Source organism: Lissotriton vulgaris, chromosome 4_1 (assembly GCF_964263255.1).
Source record: "Lissotriton vulgaris chromosome 4_1, aLisVul1.2, whole genome shotgun sequence".
NCBI classification, from domain to species: domain Eukaryota; kingdom Metazoa; phylum Chordata; class Amphibia; order Caudata; family Salamandridae; genus Lissotriton; species Lissotriton vulgaris.
In genome coordinates this window covers 1,258,327,099-1,258,344,310 of record NC_141691.1, presented here as the reverse complement: position 1 = coordinate 1,258,344,310, position 17,212 = coordinate 1,258,327,099, and the positions used below count along the sequence as shown (strand labels likewise).

At 45.7% G+C, this 17,212-nt stretch overlaps 1 protein-coding gene across 4 annotated transcripts in view; it reads right to left on the bottom strand.

Moving 5' to 3' along the window:
- Positions 1-17,212, bottom strand: part of RIPOR2 (RHO family interacting cell polarization regulator 2) — a 622,104-nt gene that overhangs the window by 248,250 nt on the left and 356,642 nt on the right. For all 4 annotated transcript variants that reach the window (XM_086965454.1, XM_086965456.1, XM_086965457.1 and 1 more), the window contains exons 7-8: positions 15,118-15,267; positions 13,871-13,934 (exon numbers count right to left, since the gene is read on the bottom strand). In XM_086965454.1, coding sequence (XP_086821580.1) covers positions 13,871-13,934; positions 15,118-15,267 — 214 coding nt within the window. The remainder of the gene's footprint in view (positions 1-13,870; positions 13,935-15,117; positions 15,268-17,212) is intronic.

Here is a 17,212-nt window from a genome sequence, read left to right as displayed (position 1 = left end):
GAGTAATGGGTGCAGATGTAGAATCGCCGCCCTCCACGAAGCTACCATACGCAAGTCCGTTAGATGCCAGAGTACCTTTCTTTTTTAAAGTTATTTTTTATGTTCTTCTGCAAGTACCAAACTTTCAAACTTCTTGAACTGCAGTATGTTTCAAATGTGTGCTACACAAATACACTACTCAAGCCTTTCTGGTGAGGCCAATCTTTCACTCTTTCTCAAGTGTGCGATTAAAATCCATGTAGGATGTATTTTATATTATTTATTGCACAGATATTTCCTGCAGACATTCAAGCAACTTAGCAGGTAGAGTTTAGTCCTGGGAGTAGAAGTAGGATATTCTTTAGGAGAAAACTTGATTTTCGTATTCTCATAATAAAAACTAAATTGCCCTAAAAAGAACTTAACCACACACGTCCAAGTTTCCAACCAGACTTCTCTGGTGTAAGAAAGGTGGGAAATCTTAGCAGCCTCAAAAATACTTCCTAGGTTAGCAGTAAAGTTTAGACTGGAGCCATAAACTGCCCAAGTAGTCCCAGGTGAAAAGGGCCACTAGCACCTAGAACTGCATTTAAGAGTTGTAGCTCTACAAAGTCCTTGAGAGTCCTTGAGATGGGGCTAGACTGCAGGTACCAGAGTGGAAAAAACAGATTCTGTGGCATAAGTGACTGTTCTATAGCTGTTACCAATCTGGATAGGAGTTTACTCCTGTCCTGAGAGGATACATCTCACTGCATTCCGAATGAGAACATGGCTGAAAAGTGTTTGTGAATACCCACAAACTCACCTGTTTGCGGGAAGGCACTGTTGCTCTGTAAAGCCCGCAACTCACAAGTGAGAGAATGCTGGCTCACATTTAATAATATACCATACAAATACGTTAGAACAAATCACATTTTGTGATTAACAAATGGGAGTTTGCTCTTCTAAACTAAGCCATTTAGTTACCTAAGTTCAGCTTAGCTGCACAGATAACTGTGGGATATCACTCCAAAAGAGATGATCAAGTTATGCCGGGGTGAGTGCACTTTGGTATTGTAAAAAGTGTGTTTTTCGTGCAACATCCCTTTTAGATGGCAAACAGTATTTTGAAGAGTATCTCAAAAAATGTGTACATTTTTTCAGAACATTTTTATTTAAAAAAATGCTGGGAACCCTTTTGTATCAGTCTCTATGTGTGTAATAGTCATAACACTTGGGCAAGAATGCCACCCATGACATACACTTATTCCTTTTTATTGTACAGTCTGCCGTGTCTGGCAACACTGCAGATTGAGTGCAGTTTGGTACAGGAGAGCTGATGAGATCAAGTTAGATTGTAAGCAGTGCACAAAGGAGAAAGAAAAAGAGAGCTGGTGAATTATTTATTGCGCGATTGTAACACGAGGCCTTGTAGCAGCAGGCTCAACTGCATTTCTAGATAGAGCCTAGAGAAAGAAAAGTGTGTGCTGCATCCGTCTACGAACAGAAAGGTAGCACACAAAGCATGCTTGGACCATCGTAACCAAGCGCCCCCTTTGGTACTTTTATCGCTCCCTCTGCTAAAATAGCATATGACTCTTTTCCAACTCATAGGCCAATTGTGAAATGTTCCAAGCAAGATTACCCCACTGAAGCCGCTCCCCCCAAAAGCACCCCAACATGATTTTGAGCGCCCACAAAGCATTTTGAGGGGTTGGGGTGCACATTTGATTCCTACCCTAACCCGCACCCCCAGGGCTTCTCTGGTTGGTTGTGTGGCCCACTGACATGACACAGGGGGCAACAATTGGCAGGTAGCTTTGAGGGGCAAGATCAAGAACTTCAAAAGAATGGGCATTTAGGACTGACCCCTCCTCCTTTGTTCCAGCACCCTCCCACAGGGCCTACCTTAAGGATGACCTATGTGTAGTAAAAGGGGAGTTTCAGACTTGACAAGCACTTTAAATGTCAAGTCACTGAGACAGTAAACTGCACACACAGGCCCTGCAGTGGCAGAAGCCTGAAACAGGTTTGAAGGGCTGCTTCTGTGGGTTGTGCAAGCAGCGCTGCAGGACCACTAGTAGTATTTAATTTACAGGCCCTTGGTATATGGGATACTACTGTATAAGGGACTTACAGGTAAAGCAAACATGCCAAACAGATATAGACCAATCATACCAAGTTTACAGGAGAGAGCACATGCACTTTAGTACTGATCAAGAGTGGTAAAGTGGTAAAGTGAAAAACACACCAGGAGAGACAAGGAACTAAAACTTCTCTGGCTCCCTTATTAACAATGTAAACTCACACAACAGATAAGCACTACAAGACATGCTCTCATCTATTCAATGTCAGGTAACAGACTGAGTCTATAGATCCTATGGTAGTCCATAAAGGGACAGTAAATGAAATGTGTACTCTTACATAAGACAAAACAAAGGAAGACAACACATGTCTTAATACTGCCATCACACACTTTGCAGTGTCATGCTTCATCATTGGGCCGCATCATGCATCCAGGTGCAGACCAACACACTGGATGGAGCGCAATCTTTTTTTTGATGAGGGTTAGTGGTGAGGGTAGAGAAAGAAAGAAAAATATGTGAAGGGTGTACATACAACACGTACAACAACGTGACACAACAGAAAAGAAGAAAAAGAAGGGAGGTCTATTCCCCTCTGTAGCGGGACCAAAAATGTGCAGGCAAGGAGAGTGGCAAATAATAAAAAATAAAGTCAGTTATCTTGGCTGCTGCACATCCGACGTCATCCTCTGTCCGCTCCATGGGCTCCAGCCTCCAAGAAATTCCACTAGCCAATCCTGGGGCTACTCTCAACAGCCTGAATGCAGCATCAGGATTGGGTGGCGCGCTCTGGCTGGACTCTCCTTCAGGCCCTTTAGGGCTGTGCTTGGTCTCCACCCAACTGTCTGATACTGCTGAGTGGATAGCTGCAAAGTGCGCATGTCACTTTGGCCGGCTCAATTAAGCCGGCCAAACTGACATGCGCACTTCAGAGGGTTTAACTTGCTCCTCCAGTCCTCTATGCTGCCAATTGGCAGCAGAGAAGGACACGCTTCAGTTTATCCAGGCTGAAAATTGCTGCGCGCTAAATGTGAAAAATAGAATGGCAGTGAAAATATTTTATTGCCATTTTATTTTTTACGTTTAGCGCGGCTGCAGCAGTGTGGGTGGCCACACGCCCTCACTGAGAAACTGCTGCTGCCTGTAAGACCAAGGCCCAGACTCCTGGGACAGATCTCTGGGGCGTTATCAATTATGAATGATCAAAAACGAAGCCGAGGTCCAGGCCTGCAGACTTGCAATAGTCAGGGAAATTAGTATTTTGGCCTAGTGGCTGCACTCAAAGTATATTTAGCAACCTGTCACAGTGTACGTTTTTTTTGTATTTTTTTTGTTATTAACAAAATAGGAAAGAAAAAGAAAACAAAACATCGGGTGTGTAATAGTTACATCTTGGTCAAGAATTCAATGTCATTTAACAGAAGTATAAAGTAAATATACAAGTATGGATCACAGGGATTCCGGCGCTTCCACCTCCACTGGTCTCGTTGGAGGCACGCAGATCTCTCCTCAATAACCATTCCAGGCTCCCCACACCTTTCCCCATTTCACAGGGCAACCCCTGGCCAAATAGACTGACTTCTCCCTAAACATAGACCAATCCAGGTCCTCCGCACATTTGGCAACCCGGGGTGACTGGCTGGCCCCCACAATTGTGCGATGTTTCTCTTCGCTAATATACACGCCATTGTCACCCATTGCTCCCCATACGTGTTCAAGTCTGTGGGTTCCCACACACTCATTATACACCTCCGGGCCTCCGGTCGTATGTCCACTCCCAAGGAAGCACTCATCTTCTCGTGTATCTTCTTCCAATATTCCTGTACTTCCACGCATTGCCATAAAATATGCATGAATGTCCCCAGCTCCCCGCATCTCCTGCGGCACTACCCACTCTCAATTCGACCCATTCATACCAGACGGGGCCCAGTAATGTACGACCTATGAAAAATATTCAGCTGCACCAGTCTAAGTCTCATCTGGATCGCAACTACTCTAGGGGGTGAGACCGCCTCTATCCAATCCTCACCATCAAGCTCTATGCCCTCCACACTCCATTGTGGCTCAAGCGGGTCCTCCATATTGTTGATTAGCTTTTTATATATTAAAGAGATAGCCTTTTCGGGAAGGTATCCATCCAACACTCGGTCCACCAGAGGAGAGGACTCTGGAAGTATTGTGTTATGGGTATGTGTGTGAGAAGAGCATGGCTGGAGATAACGATAGTATTCACCATCGTGCAAGCTATATTGCTGTTTGAGAGAGTCGAATGTCTGCATCATGTCCCGTTCCACACGCCTTTAATCTGTGTGATCCCGATGAGGTCCCACCTGTCAAATCCCTTAGATTTCCACAAACTCCCAAGCTTCTCCGAATTCCATAGGGGGTGTCCAATGTTAGCTTCCCCTCCCAGGAAAGATATCGATTGGCTGCATGCCATGTGTGAATTGCATGTGCCGTAGGACCGGTCAGGGGAAATCGTCGAGGCCTGGCATAAAGTGCCCTGGTGAAATCGCCACCTGGGGCCTGGCTGCGATCCATGGCGAATCCTGGATCCTCAGGGGGTCCGTATATTACGTGGTTCACCGCCGCAAGTTGTGACACCCAATAATATTTCCGCAGGTCCGGCAGTCCAATCCCTCCGTCGTACCAGGGGAGGATGAGTTTAGAAAATGATATACGGGGACTACCGTCCCACAGTAGCTTTCTCTGGAGGGCCTCTATTTCTTTGAAGTAGGATGCCGGCACTGGGTCCATTGCATTTTGGAGTACGTATAAGAATCGGGTGAGAGCCAACATCTTAAACAAGACTGCCCTACCCAACAAGGACAGTGGCAGGGCCTTCCAGCGCTCCACATCTCTTTTAAGCTGGTTCAAGGGGATTCCCAGTTTATTAGCGTATCTTAACTTCGTGTCGTGTGATATAAATACCTAGGTATTTAAACCCTACTGGCTCAGTTCGTATAGGGCATGACTGCGGAGTCACAGGTGGATCGCCCCTGAGGATGAAAAGCACCGATTTCGACCAATTAATCGCAACTCCAGAATATCTCCCATATATGGCCAGCACATCTAGAAGTCAGACCAGGGATTCCCTAGTATTAGTGAGATAGAGCAATATATCATTGGCATACAGCGAAATTTTATACTCCCAGTCCGGCGTCCACCTCAAGCCTCGGATCGTCCGGTCCCATCTAACCCATGCCGCCAGAGGCTCCAAAGCTAGAGCGAAGAGAAGCGGGGACAAGGGGCATCCCTGTCTCGTACCCCTGCCGAGGGGAAAGTCTGCCGACCTGAAGTTGTTTACTACTACTCTGGCCAAGGGATCAGCATATAGTAAGCGTACCCAGCCAACAAATTCCGGACCAAAACCCATCTTCGTCAGTACCGCAAACAGATAAGACCAATGAACCTTGTCAAATGCCATAGTGCCATCTAAAGACAACAGCGCCACCGGCTCATGCATCTTCGAGGAACCTCCCAATATCCCATGCAACCTCCACAGATTGAGAGCTGTGTTTCGGCACGGCATAAAACCTTACTGATCTGGGTGTACCAAGGAAGTAATTACCTTGACCAATCTAGTTGCTAGGAGCTTCGCCAGTATTTTAGGTTCGGCATTAAGCCGTGATATAGACCTATATGAAGAGCAATGAGTCTTGGGTCTCCCTACCTTGTAAATCACAGCTATATTTGCCACCCGCTGATCATATGGGAGTCGACCTTTCTCTTTACTTTCAACGAACATATTTCGAATATACGGGGCGAGTTTATGCGCATTTAATTTATACAATTCCATAGGGATTCCGTTTGGGCCGGTCGCCTTTCCTGATTTTACCCCTCTAATGGCTTGTGCCACCTCATCGTCTGTAAAAGGGGAGTCCAGGAATCCCTTATCCTCCTCCGACAGCACGGGCATACCAATATCCCTAATCATGTCGCTGTTTTCCGCCTCTGTATATCCCTCTACCGAGGTATATATTTCTCTATATTAGTCGGACAACACATCTGCCACTGCCTGCGCGTCCATAACTACGGCTGTGTCTGTCCCTTATATCTCGGGCACCAGTCGCGATGCCCACTCCCCATGGTCCAGCCATGCAATCAGTTTATCAGCCTTGTCACCATGTTCGTATATGTGACTCTGGGTGGCATTATTTTGAGCAATCGCCCTGTCTCTGGCTAAGCCCTTATAATCATCTTGTCGTAGTTTAAAAAGGTATAGGTCCATCGGAGCCGCCGTCTCAGTCACTCTCCCTTCCAACCTGGTCACTTCTGCTTCTGCTCTCTCAATCTCTGCCTGGAGCTTCTTTTTCTTCCTCGCCACGAAGGACAGAACCCCTCTAGGTATTACCATCTTATACGCTTCCCACAGGGACTGCGCAGACTCAACCATGCCAACGTTTTTTTGAAAGTAACAATCCGAAATCATAATAACCTCTTTCTTAGTTTCCGGGTCCTTGAAGTGCCACACACTGATTGGCGCGACTCTACCTACTGCCGGCTGCCCAAGCTTCACTTGTAGCCACATTGGAGAGTGGTCAGAAATACCTCTACCAAGGTACCTTGCCTCTCTGACCGTAGCTGCCTGCGCCGCCTGTATCAACACATAGTCTAATCTGGACATGCTGCGATGCGTGGCGGACACATGAGTGAAGTGCGTCTGTGTCGGGTTACATACCCGCGAGCTATCCACAAGCCCCATTGTCTCCAAAAAGTCTGACAACCATCTGTGAGCCCGTCTAAGTGTTCTCGCAGGGTGTCTATCTGTCTCCCCATCGAGCACCGCGTTAAAGTCACCTCCCAGCACCAGGAGGCCCAGGGGCAAGGTAAGAAAGACTGTCCCCATATCTCGAAAAGTATCCGATTGGAGGCCAGGCGGGACATATATCGACAAAAAGGTTACCGTCCTCCCTCCCCATTGTCCAGAAACCCCGATATAACGGCCCCTCTGATCAGACCACGTGGCTTGGACCGTCAATGGGAAGGAGTTTTTAAGCAAGATTCCAACCCCCCTGGACCCTGTGGTAAATTTAGCGTGAGCCACAATTTTATACCCTCGTTTGTGGAGAGCCATACAGCGGTTGCCTACCAGATGTGCCTCCTGCAATAACACTACATCCGGGGAGTGCCTCCTCACCAATTGATTAACCATACCTCTCTTGATCTTGTCTCCCAGGCCGTTCACATTCCAGCTCAGCACTTTTATCCCCGATCCTATCTAACTCTTGATATCTGACCAGTGAGTGTATCTTCGAACTACAACATCAACACCCGATGCATAAAGGAAAAAACATAAAGAAAACCCCCCAATGCAAACATTACTGTAACTACTGTATACAATAGGATCTCCAAATCAGATCTCTTTAACCACCCCGCCTACCTACCCCCCTCCTTGCACCACTGCATATGGCTAACGCCAACCCCAACTCGCAGCGTGCCTGTCGCCCAGGTCCCCCCCCCAATGGCTAACCAAGGCTAGTAAGAGGATATAGCCTTTGCTCCGCCCCTCCCCCCCAGTACGAAAGGAATCTATTGTGCCCTGAATCGGATCGCAGCCATTGTATAGTCCCATCAGGATAAGGAGAAACAACACACGCTCCATCACCCCCGGGGGCCCCTACTGCTGTATGTCTTCTGAGGCGGATGAGGCTATGACCCGCTGCCCCTTCTCAAAAAGGATCTCGTGGGGCAGCTCACCTGCGCAGTGAACTTGTGTGCCTCAGCACTCCCAGGATGGCCTCCAATCACTCCAGTGCAGCCGGTCGGTGGCCCGAAACAGTACCCCTGAAGACCGGGTCTGACACACTCGAAGCACTTCTTCGGCCGCAACGAGTATGACGCCGGACCAGCAACTTCCGGTTTCCGGCCCCGATGTTGTACTCACCGCCGGGCACTATGATCACTCTAGTCCCCGACCTGAGGGGCTGCAGGCCACAAATCTCCGGGCGACGCTGCTCCGTCTCACGACACCGGAGCGAGCCCGGGAGCGCGGCGTCCAGCGTCGCTTCCCCTCCGTCGCTCGATAGTGCCTTCAGGGCACAGGATTTAAATCAGGATAATGTTGGAGGCTGCCGGGGTCTCAGGATCCGAGACCTCACGCGGCCATCTTGGTTCAGGGCGCGGCTCCTCCTCCACAGTGTACTTTTTTAAACTGTTTAATGATCCTGCAAGAGCGCTCTTTGTAGCTATCACACGATTTAAAAAAACATTTCAGACATAAACTTCACACCCACAACCGTTCTCTGCTACTCTGAGGTATGACATTCCGTCCAAAAGCACATGTGCTACATAATGTCCTCAGTTAAGCTAACAATTAACAGACCAAAGAATGACACCAAATGGAATCAACAAAGCTGCAACAGACCACCTCTTCGAGGATTATTTTGCATTAGAACTATTGCGTCTAGCATCAGAAAGCTATTTATGGCATCAGCACTGATGCCCAACTTCCGGTGGTTGTTGCATGAGGTGGGCACCATCATTCTTTTTTGGGAACGCAAGCTTTTTTTTTCATCATTCAACTCTGGTGAAAGGCAAGAGAAAGAGGCAAAAAAATTAAACCAAAGGGGGAAGCAAAAGAAAAGAAAACAGGGAAAGTGTAAATGTGTTAGTGAAAAAGAACTAACACAAGAGATAAAGAGGACTGTACGGTGATGAAATAAAGAGGCACAAGAGGAATGAAGACTAGATAGCCTTCGTATTTCGCTTCCCTGGCATTTAGCAGAGGCAGGCTCCTAAAATGACATGGTGCCACTGAACGCATTTCTTTTTTTTGAGACAATACGAACCAGTGTAATTCTGAGTATTTTGACGTTATATGTGCATATCCGAACACCCACAAATATGCACAGAAAATTAATTCAATACTTTAGAGCCACACAACCAGTGCCCAATTAGAACCGGTGCTCGGCACCGGCCCTTAATTGCCAGCACCTGCAATTATGACAGCTGCAACATAGTGACGCTCTTTGTGTAATTTAAAGATGATCAGAAAAACTGTTTTAAGTTCAATATACATTAAAAAATAACCAATGCCTGACACCCAAGCCATTCTTAAAGCTTTGGCAGCCTTGAACAATCCGAATTGTCACACTTATAGCAGTGTGATGGTTAGTGGTTGTGTAAGTACAGTCAGGGCTGGACTGGGAACCAAAACCGGCCCCAGCAAAGTGCTCGGCCAGCTCCCGCGGGGGGGGGGGGGGGGGGGGGGGGGAGGTTGGGGTGCGACCGAGCTCTTTGCCGGGGCCGGTTTTTGGCCGATTTTTTTAAAGGGACGATTTTGCAGCTATGCTGCATAAACGGCCCCGTAACAAAAACGGCCCCCATGGGCCCAAAACCGGCCCCCACCCTTGCGGCGCAGCGGGGGATTGCCTGGTGCCCGCAGCGGCCAGTCCGGCCCTAAGTACAGTGGCAATGTGTGGTGCAAACTGTAGTGGCCTCCCGATAAGGGCCACAGCGCTTATTTTTTTTACAAACTAAGCACGGCACACAACCTTTGGTTTAGTGCATTTTGACTGTAGGAATTCACATTCGTACTTACCGGCTTTTTTAACCCGTTTACTGCGGCCCCGATTTTCCTGCCGTGCGGCACTTCCGCAAAACGGGTGGGGCCGCGTCGGCCATCGGCCGACGGCAGCACTGGGGAGGTAGTGCTGCCATCGGCCAATGGCCGACATCAGCAAGGAAGGGGTTAATGCTGAATTTTGCAGGGCACTTTTTTTTTGTTTAAAATGTAAACAAATGCTGACCCCTCAGGGGCACCTTTGCAAGAGCTTCTGTTTACAGTGGGCTGGGTTACTTTAGCAACACCCTGCCAAGACACTATATAGAATGTTTCACAATTATTTCATTAAGTTAGCAAAGTTTAAATATGTCTAGACTTTAGACTTATTTAAACATTGCAGTTAAGTTCTGTTACCGTTTTAAAAATGCAATCAAATACATGATTGCCAAACATATTATTCTGGTCTGGCAAGCCTTATTAACATATAAAAGTATCCACAGTCCCATCCATATTGACATATACTTCCAGCTAGGATATACGTGACAACATATGTTAGTGATAGCCCATTACTGACACTCATTTTGTTCCCCTTGAAAACAATGCACTGTTTTCAGCTTAATGCTTCTTTTGGCTAGAGCCTGGCTCCCCCTGTAGGATCACTTGAGGCCGACCTAGGTGGCCCGGCTCTCAGTTTGAAGACCCCTGCAGTATAAGAACATCATGCCTGCACTCCTTGACAAGCATCCAGTCTGAGCTACTCAAGAGACATCTGGTTCAGGCTGCTCAAGGGAAATCCAGTATACTCTGCTCGAGAGACAGGTAACCTGAGCTACTCACTCCACCCCAGCACAGACCCACATACATACACAACATTGAAATGGAAATCAATTTTACCAGTCAACCACCAGACTATTATTTGACCCAATTAGATAAACTTCAAGTCGTTAGCTATATCATATATCACAACATCATTTCCGAAACTTTTATCCAATTATAAACAAAAGTATTAATTTAAATGCAAAATGGCTATCAGCCTGATAATCAATGTGTACAATTAACCTGAAACGAACAAAAGCAGGCTCGTCAATGTTTGTTTTGAGTCAGTTCAGAGAGAAAGGGGGTATTTGGTGGGAGATAAAGTACAGGAGGGAGAGAGGTGGAAAACACATGCACTATCATGGACAACTTGACCAAAAGATTTGTTGTCAAAATGAGATGCGAAAGGATGAATGTTAGCCATTCAAAAAGATAGTAAAGAGGTGATGTTTCAGGGGACAGACAAATTCAAGATGAGGGAGGTAAGCCATCGACTAAGAAGCAAGCAAATGAGAGCAACAATAAAGCCAACCAATGATAAATGATAGGTGAAACTTAAGCCTTATGAAAGTTTTTGGTAAGACAACAAAAGGTGTTTGGCAGCCAGACAGCCAGCCGGCACTTCTCTCAATGGCACCCCCCCCCTCCCTGCCCCCCCACCCCCCCCCCCCCCCGTCTGGTTGAGCAGAATTGCCAGGGCTGTTTTCAGTTCCCAGTCAGGCCCTGCTGGTAGCATCTGGTACGCAAGACCTAGAAAATGCTACCTAGGCCGCACTGATACAGTGGTCATTTATGTGCCCCATGACACCTGCTAATTCCCCTGTCCTTTCATAACATGTGTGTCCTCTCCTAGCACCATTATCCTTGACACTAGTGATTCAGTTGCCTGCTAATTTTATGATCTTACTGTCGAGCTACAACTTTTAGTTCTCCAAGTCACCTATTCTATTCTGATCGAAATGCACACCAACCAGGTTCAGGTCAGTACCAACTACCAGGAAGCCTAGGAACACAGATGGACCTGGTTATTTTATTGAGAACATTAAAAAAAAATCACAAGTTCGACATTCTGCTAACTACCCAAACTTTTGACTATGTGTGTAGGAGACACAGCCCAAACCTACATAGGACCGTTCCATTTATATTCTCGACAGGATTATACTGGGCCAGTGTGGTTGAGCCAGGCTACAGAAGCTGTCAATATTGAAGTTCCAGTCAGTGGTCTTTCCAAAACCATGTACCTAAATTTCCTGGCAAACCAGACAGCTATTTCATTGTAGTGACTGTATCTTGAGGACTCATCTTTAGTTCACGTGAAGTCAGCACAGTTATAACCATCAAAACTAACACTTTTAGGCGCAGTGTGTATTATAAATGAAGTTATGTCAGGCCTGTGTGAAAATAGAGCTACAGGCAGTGGTGCCAACAGTTTACTGCAGCCTAGCTTGTTTGTTAGTTATTGCATCTGTCTAGGACCTTTGTTCATTTGGCTCTAAATGGATTTTCACACTTTGCTGCTACTTCAAATCAGGGTCGGACTGGCCTACAGGGCAGTTAGGTAGTGCACAATGGGCTAAACTGCCAGGGCAGTGTGTGCCTTTTTTTTGGCTTTTTGTGGGCCTGTTTTATGGTCTGCTGGGTAGGTTATTTACTGCTGATTTACCGGACTTTAAAACAAAAATTGCCTGCAGCAAGCTGAATTCCATACAGTCTTTAACTGCTTGCAAAACCCTTATACAGCAACTCTTCGCAAGTTTACAACTGTCCCAATTATTAAGCATAGCCCACTTTCTTAGCTTTCTAATTCAATAATGGGGGCCACTTTTATTTTGGTGCTCGGGCCTATGTTCTGTACTCGTCCAACCCTGCTTCACACTGCAACCAGGTTAAGCCATGCTCTTGACCACGGCTATTCAATGCTTACCCTCGGAGACAGAATCAAGTAAAACATTCCAGTTTCCCACAGTGAATATTCATGAGGTAATTTTGCATATGACGCATCTAAATTAGGGGTATTTGCATATCCATTGGTGATACTGAAACCCTGACTTAATCTGGCCCTTAAGGGTGGTCATCCTGTAACACAGACACAATGTAGGCCCTTGTGCGCATATTCAATGCTTTTCTAACTCGTGCCTTGAGTGGGGCAGGAGGAGGAATCAAAACACTCTCCCATCTAGAGTTCTCGCACTCCTCTGAATAACATATTCCTTGGGAACCCGGCCTTCCCTGAGGTCTCTGTAGGTAGCATAATGCTATCACCAAAGACCAGTCTTGAATGTAGCAAAAATGAACTGACATAACAAACCTATTCCTAAATAGGTTTCACATGCAATTAAAATCCTGAGCAAATCCGTGTTTTGTTTTAGTTTGCACACATCTGATTGATTTAGAAATAGCACAGTCAGCTCTGGTTCCAGTCGCTTATTGTACCAAGGCCTACTGGTTTGAACTGGGACCTTCGTTTTAACTCCAGAAAGATTTTATTTTTGCAATGTTCTGTTTTCAGACTTAATTTTTAAATTCCGTGTTAGCAAAGAAAACTATTTTTTTTAGAGAGAGCTTTCAGTCATCCCTCTTCAACCATTGGCTGATTGCGTGTCACTTACATTTTTCTTAAGCCTACTATAGCATACAGCATGGAACCGGTCAGCTCACTTCAGTCACTGTGAGTGAAGGCATTCTTACTATCTATCACAAGCAGCACATCTGGATACAATGTAGTTTCTTTAGTACCAGGGAATACTATGGCAATGTGTGCTTTTTGGGACCAAAAAATATTTTAGCTTTTAGCCGCCAATGATTTGTTTTGGACTGAAGAGGGCACAGCAGCTTGCTCAACAAAGTTTTACCAAAATCACAATAAAACAAAATCGACAAAAGCTAAGGACTGGCAGCCCATGGCAGACTTATTGGCTTTGCTAACGCTTGTTGTTCAGTGGTTTGTGATCACGTGCGGTTTCATCCATTACTACTTTTCTTTCAGTACTGCTTATGTCACAAGTACTTTTCAGACCTTCTAATGAGATTCGTTGCGGTTTCTTAACTAACCTACAGTAAAGTTTCACTACATTAAATGTCATCACGGCATCCCTATCTGACCTGCGATGCTGGGGATAAAAGCCCTGATTTAATCGAGTGTACCTTGGCACCGATCTGTGGGTACCAACTAAAAGGCAGTCTTGGAACATTCTACAAGACATGGAACACAGACAGACGCTCTGATAGAAATTGATTTAAGTGAAAAAAACAGGCAGAGATATATCATACCGAGCTCATTGGCAGGTCCCCCCCCCCCCCCCCCCCGCGCGCCCCCCCCCCCCCTCCGCAGACCTGCAAGTGGCAGTCGATTATCAGAGAGAAAATGACCTTGTAAGGCCTTGGGCACAGAAAAGCTCTTAATGTCAAACCTGCACCCTTAATGTCCTGAAAGTTGTCTGGGTTTGGCAGGAATCACTCTCCACAAAGCTTTTCTGCAATGGAGAATGACAAAGGCCGCCATTACCTTTCATCTTGATGTGGAACTCCCCTAGGAGGCTCTCCATGTCCGCTTCCACTGTACACATATTCTGCAGGAAGGGAGAAAAGACAAGACAGACTTAGGAGGACGCACAAGCACTTGGGGGCAAGACGAGCTCTTAATGTACTCTCACTGAAGCGCACACGGGCAGCACCACGGCATAAATAACAGAATGCAAGACCCTTCTTAGCTCAAGTGGGAATCAGAAGAAGCAAAATTAAAGTCCTTACCCAGGAAGAAAATACTTAAACACATGATCAGAAATACTCGCAGTTTCATGAACAGAAAATTGAATTAATCAAGGGCACACAAGGAGGCAATAAAAATGAGGTCATATTTATGCATTACATTTAGGAATAGAAAGGTCTTCACAAAGGTATAGCACTTTGGGTCTAAAGGCAGACTTCGGGCCTAAAGGCAGACTGCAGGTCTAAATGTCTACTTCAGATCCAAGTTCACCTTTGTGAATCGGGCCCTCCGTCTCACCACTATTGCAGTCAGATTACACCCCCCCCTCCCCCCCTCCTCCTCCCCCCAATTTAAGTATACACTAAACACTGCATGACAGCCCCTGACGTGGATAGTCGACTGCTCCTTTCCTTCGTGAAATCATTGCGATATAGAGAATCTTGAATAGGACTTTCCATCTGTTGATTACCACTGGTGACGTGGACATATTGCAATGTATTAGGATTTGGGGGGCATGGACCTTTCTCCGGATCCTTGCAGCAATCATTGAGCAATCAGTAGTTCAAGAAATGATCCCGCGGGCCCTGCTCTGTGGAAGGGTTCTCAGGACCACGAGCACAAAGTCGAGACAAGGAGCTCTCCGCACCCACACCTGCCATCGTGTACCGCCTGAGCAAACAGGCCCAGTATGTGGAGGAGATTAAACTGAAAGGGGTTAAATAGCCTGCACATGGGCAATTACCACTCTGGCATCATCAAAATGAAAAAAAATGCGAACGCTTACTCATAGCCACTTCCATAAAATTAAGTGTACACACAGATATTTTCTGCATTTGGGAAAGATAAGTAAATGCATTTGCAGGGTCAAGATGCTTCCTATTTTATTAAACTGTCATCAAGTTTATTTCATTCTTGTATAGTACATTGGATCCAAGGGCAACTGCTGAAGTGTGGGCCCTCACAGCATGCATGTAGGTATTCATTGCAATGTTTGTCAAATTGGCTAAAAGTAATTAGTTTGCACTAATGAACTATGGCAGCACCTCGGTATACTCCTTGTAACTCTTGTGAATTTCAGACAGGCTCTCTCGAGCAGCTTTGCTGGCAGGAGATGCTGCAAACGCTTGCTTCATCTTGCTCGCCCCATCCCTCAGGCGCCTTTGGATACAGTATGCTTCGTATAACTCATCCACCTGCAGAGAACACAAAAACATGAGCTCGGACATCCCAGACCTGGCACAGGACCACCCGCAACAAGAATAATGTTTAGAGATAGTTTGGAGCAATAAAAAGTCACTTTAAAAAATAAAATAAATACCTGTTGATTCAGTTGAATTAATACTTTCCATCAGAGGTAGGAAAAGATAGAACAACCGCTTTTTTATAATACAGTTAAGTAACAGTTACTTTTTTTTTACTTTAATCAGTGCCCAAACAACTTAATATAAATCTCGTACCAATTTGCAGACAAAAAAGCTTGATGTAACATTAAAAGTAGTAAGTCGCTGCCACCTGGCGCCAGAACTGCAGTCCACAAGAGGGCGCCAATGAACAACAAATGGCCTCAATTCAAACATTCTTTATTGTAACCAGAGAGGCAAAGCCCAAACAGCAAATTGTCATCTTGAATGGGCCAACGAAACATCCTTACAGCGAACACCAGACAAACAAGCCGATCACAATCAGCATTATTCTTCTAGTAGCAACACTGTCTCGATGCTGCTTGCCCCCAAAGGTCATTTCACACATACTAGAGGACAGTCAGAGAAAGTTAGTATAATCTACTTCAAAATATGACACGTTACATCCATGGAACTAAAATCCAACGTTCCTGACAGGGGCGCGATCTTTTTCACTTACACTTGAATAGAAATCTTAAATTGAGTGCTTTGATGGAAGAGCAAAGGAAAGACCACTCTTTTGCACAATGGTTGATTTTATGAAAAGCAATGCATTTTAATGTAATCAGTTGTTCCATATATGAACGAATGCAATCACATTTAACTTAAGTTCAGGAAGTGCATCAATGTAAAACAGCAGGGCAGAATGAGAACAAAATCAAAAAGCACGAGACAGTTTTAACCTAGCAAGGAGGGTTGCGGTCCAGTGACATGTTGTCCAACCCATACTTTTCCAGGCATGCGTTTTCATTTTTTTAACCTGATGTTTTCTGCGAGTTCTAAGAATGAGATGTTTTCAATGAGCCAAGATGGCTGACGTAGCTGATAACAGTGACTTGTAAGGAAAAGCTAGGGTCAGGAACCAATACTTCCTGGACTGAGGTGGCAATCTTGTGAAGAAAATAGGGCAATCCAATCCAGAGAAAGAGTGTGGGCTGGGGGGGGGCGGAGAGTGAGAGAATCCCACTGTGATAGGTGTGGGAATGGTAATTATAATTGCATTTATATAGCACTTACAACCCATGACCAGCCGTCGAAGCGCTTTTTGGCGAGTAACACGCTACTCCTGAACCCAGACAGGATTAGTGGGGAAGTGAGGAGGCCCCGGGAGTGTAACGAACCCGTAGGAAATCATCCGAATATAATTTTCTTTCCCTTGGCTCTCTTAGCGCGGACTTCAGTAAGACAACTTTGATGCAAACAACTTGACGAACTGGCCACTACACATTAAACTGGATAAATATTGCATAGCAAGTTACACGGGGGGGGGGGGGGGGGGGGGGTCTTTGCGTAGGAAGTGGGTTATATTTGAAATTGCCTAAAAAGAATAGTTAACCGAAACAATAACTTAAGTAGTGAAGAAACTATTCCTGCATTAGGATTACCCTGAGAACGATGTATTTAACCGGTCTACTCGCTTGTGAATAAGTTAACAATGCACATTAAAGTGGTTAATATTTCATATAATTATTCAAAAGGCAATTTTATGAGTAGATTTCTGAAGTAAATAAAACTATCGCTATGTGAGATCAGGAGTTTAAGGGGCCAGATAAAGAAAAGTGGGAACTGCAGTGGAACTCTAGAGCGGGTACCAGCAAACTCCCTTGCCCAATCCTGGCACTGCTCACATACTGTTATCAGCATGAAAGCAGTGCCCTGATTGGAGGGAGCGGCCTTTCTTGGCACTCGCCAGTGCACTGGAAGCATGCACTTGCTCTCAAACCAGCTATCTTAAGAC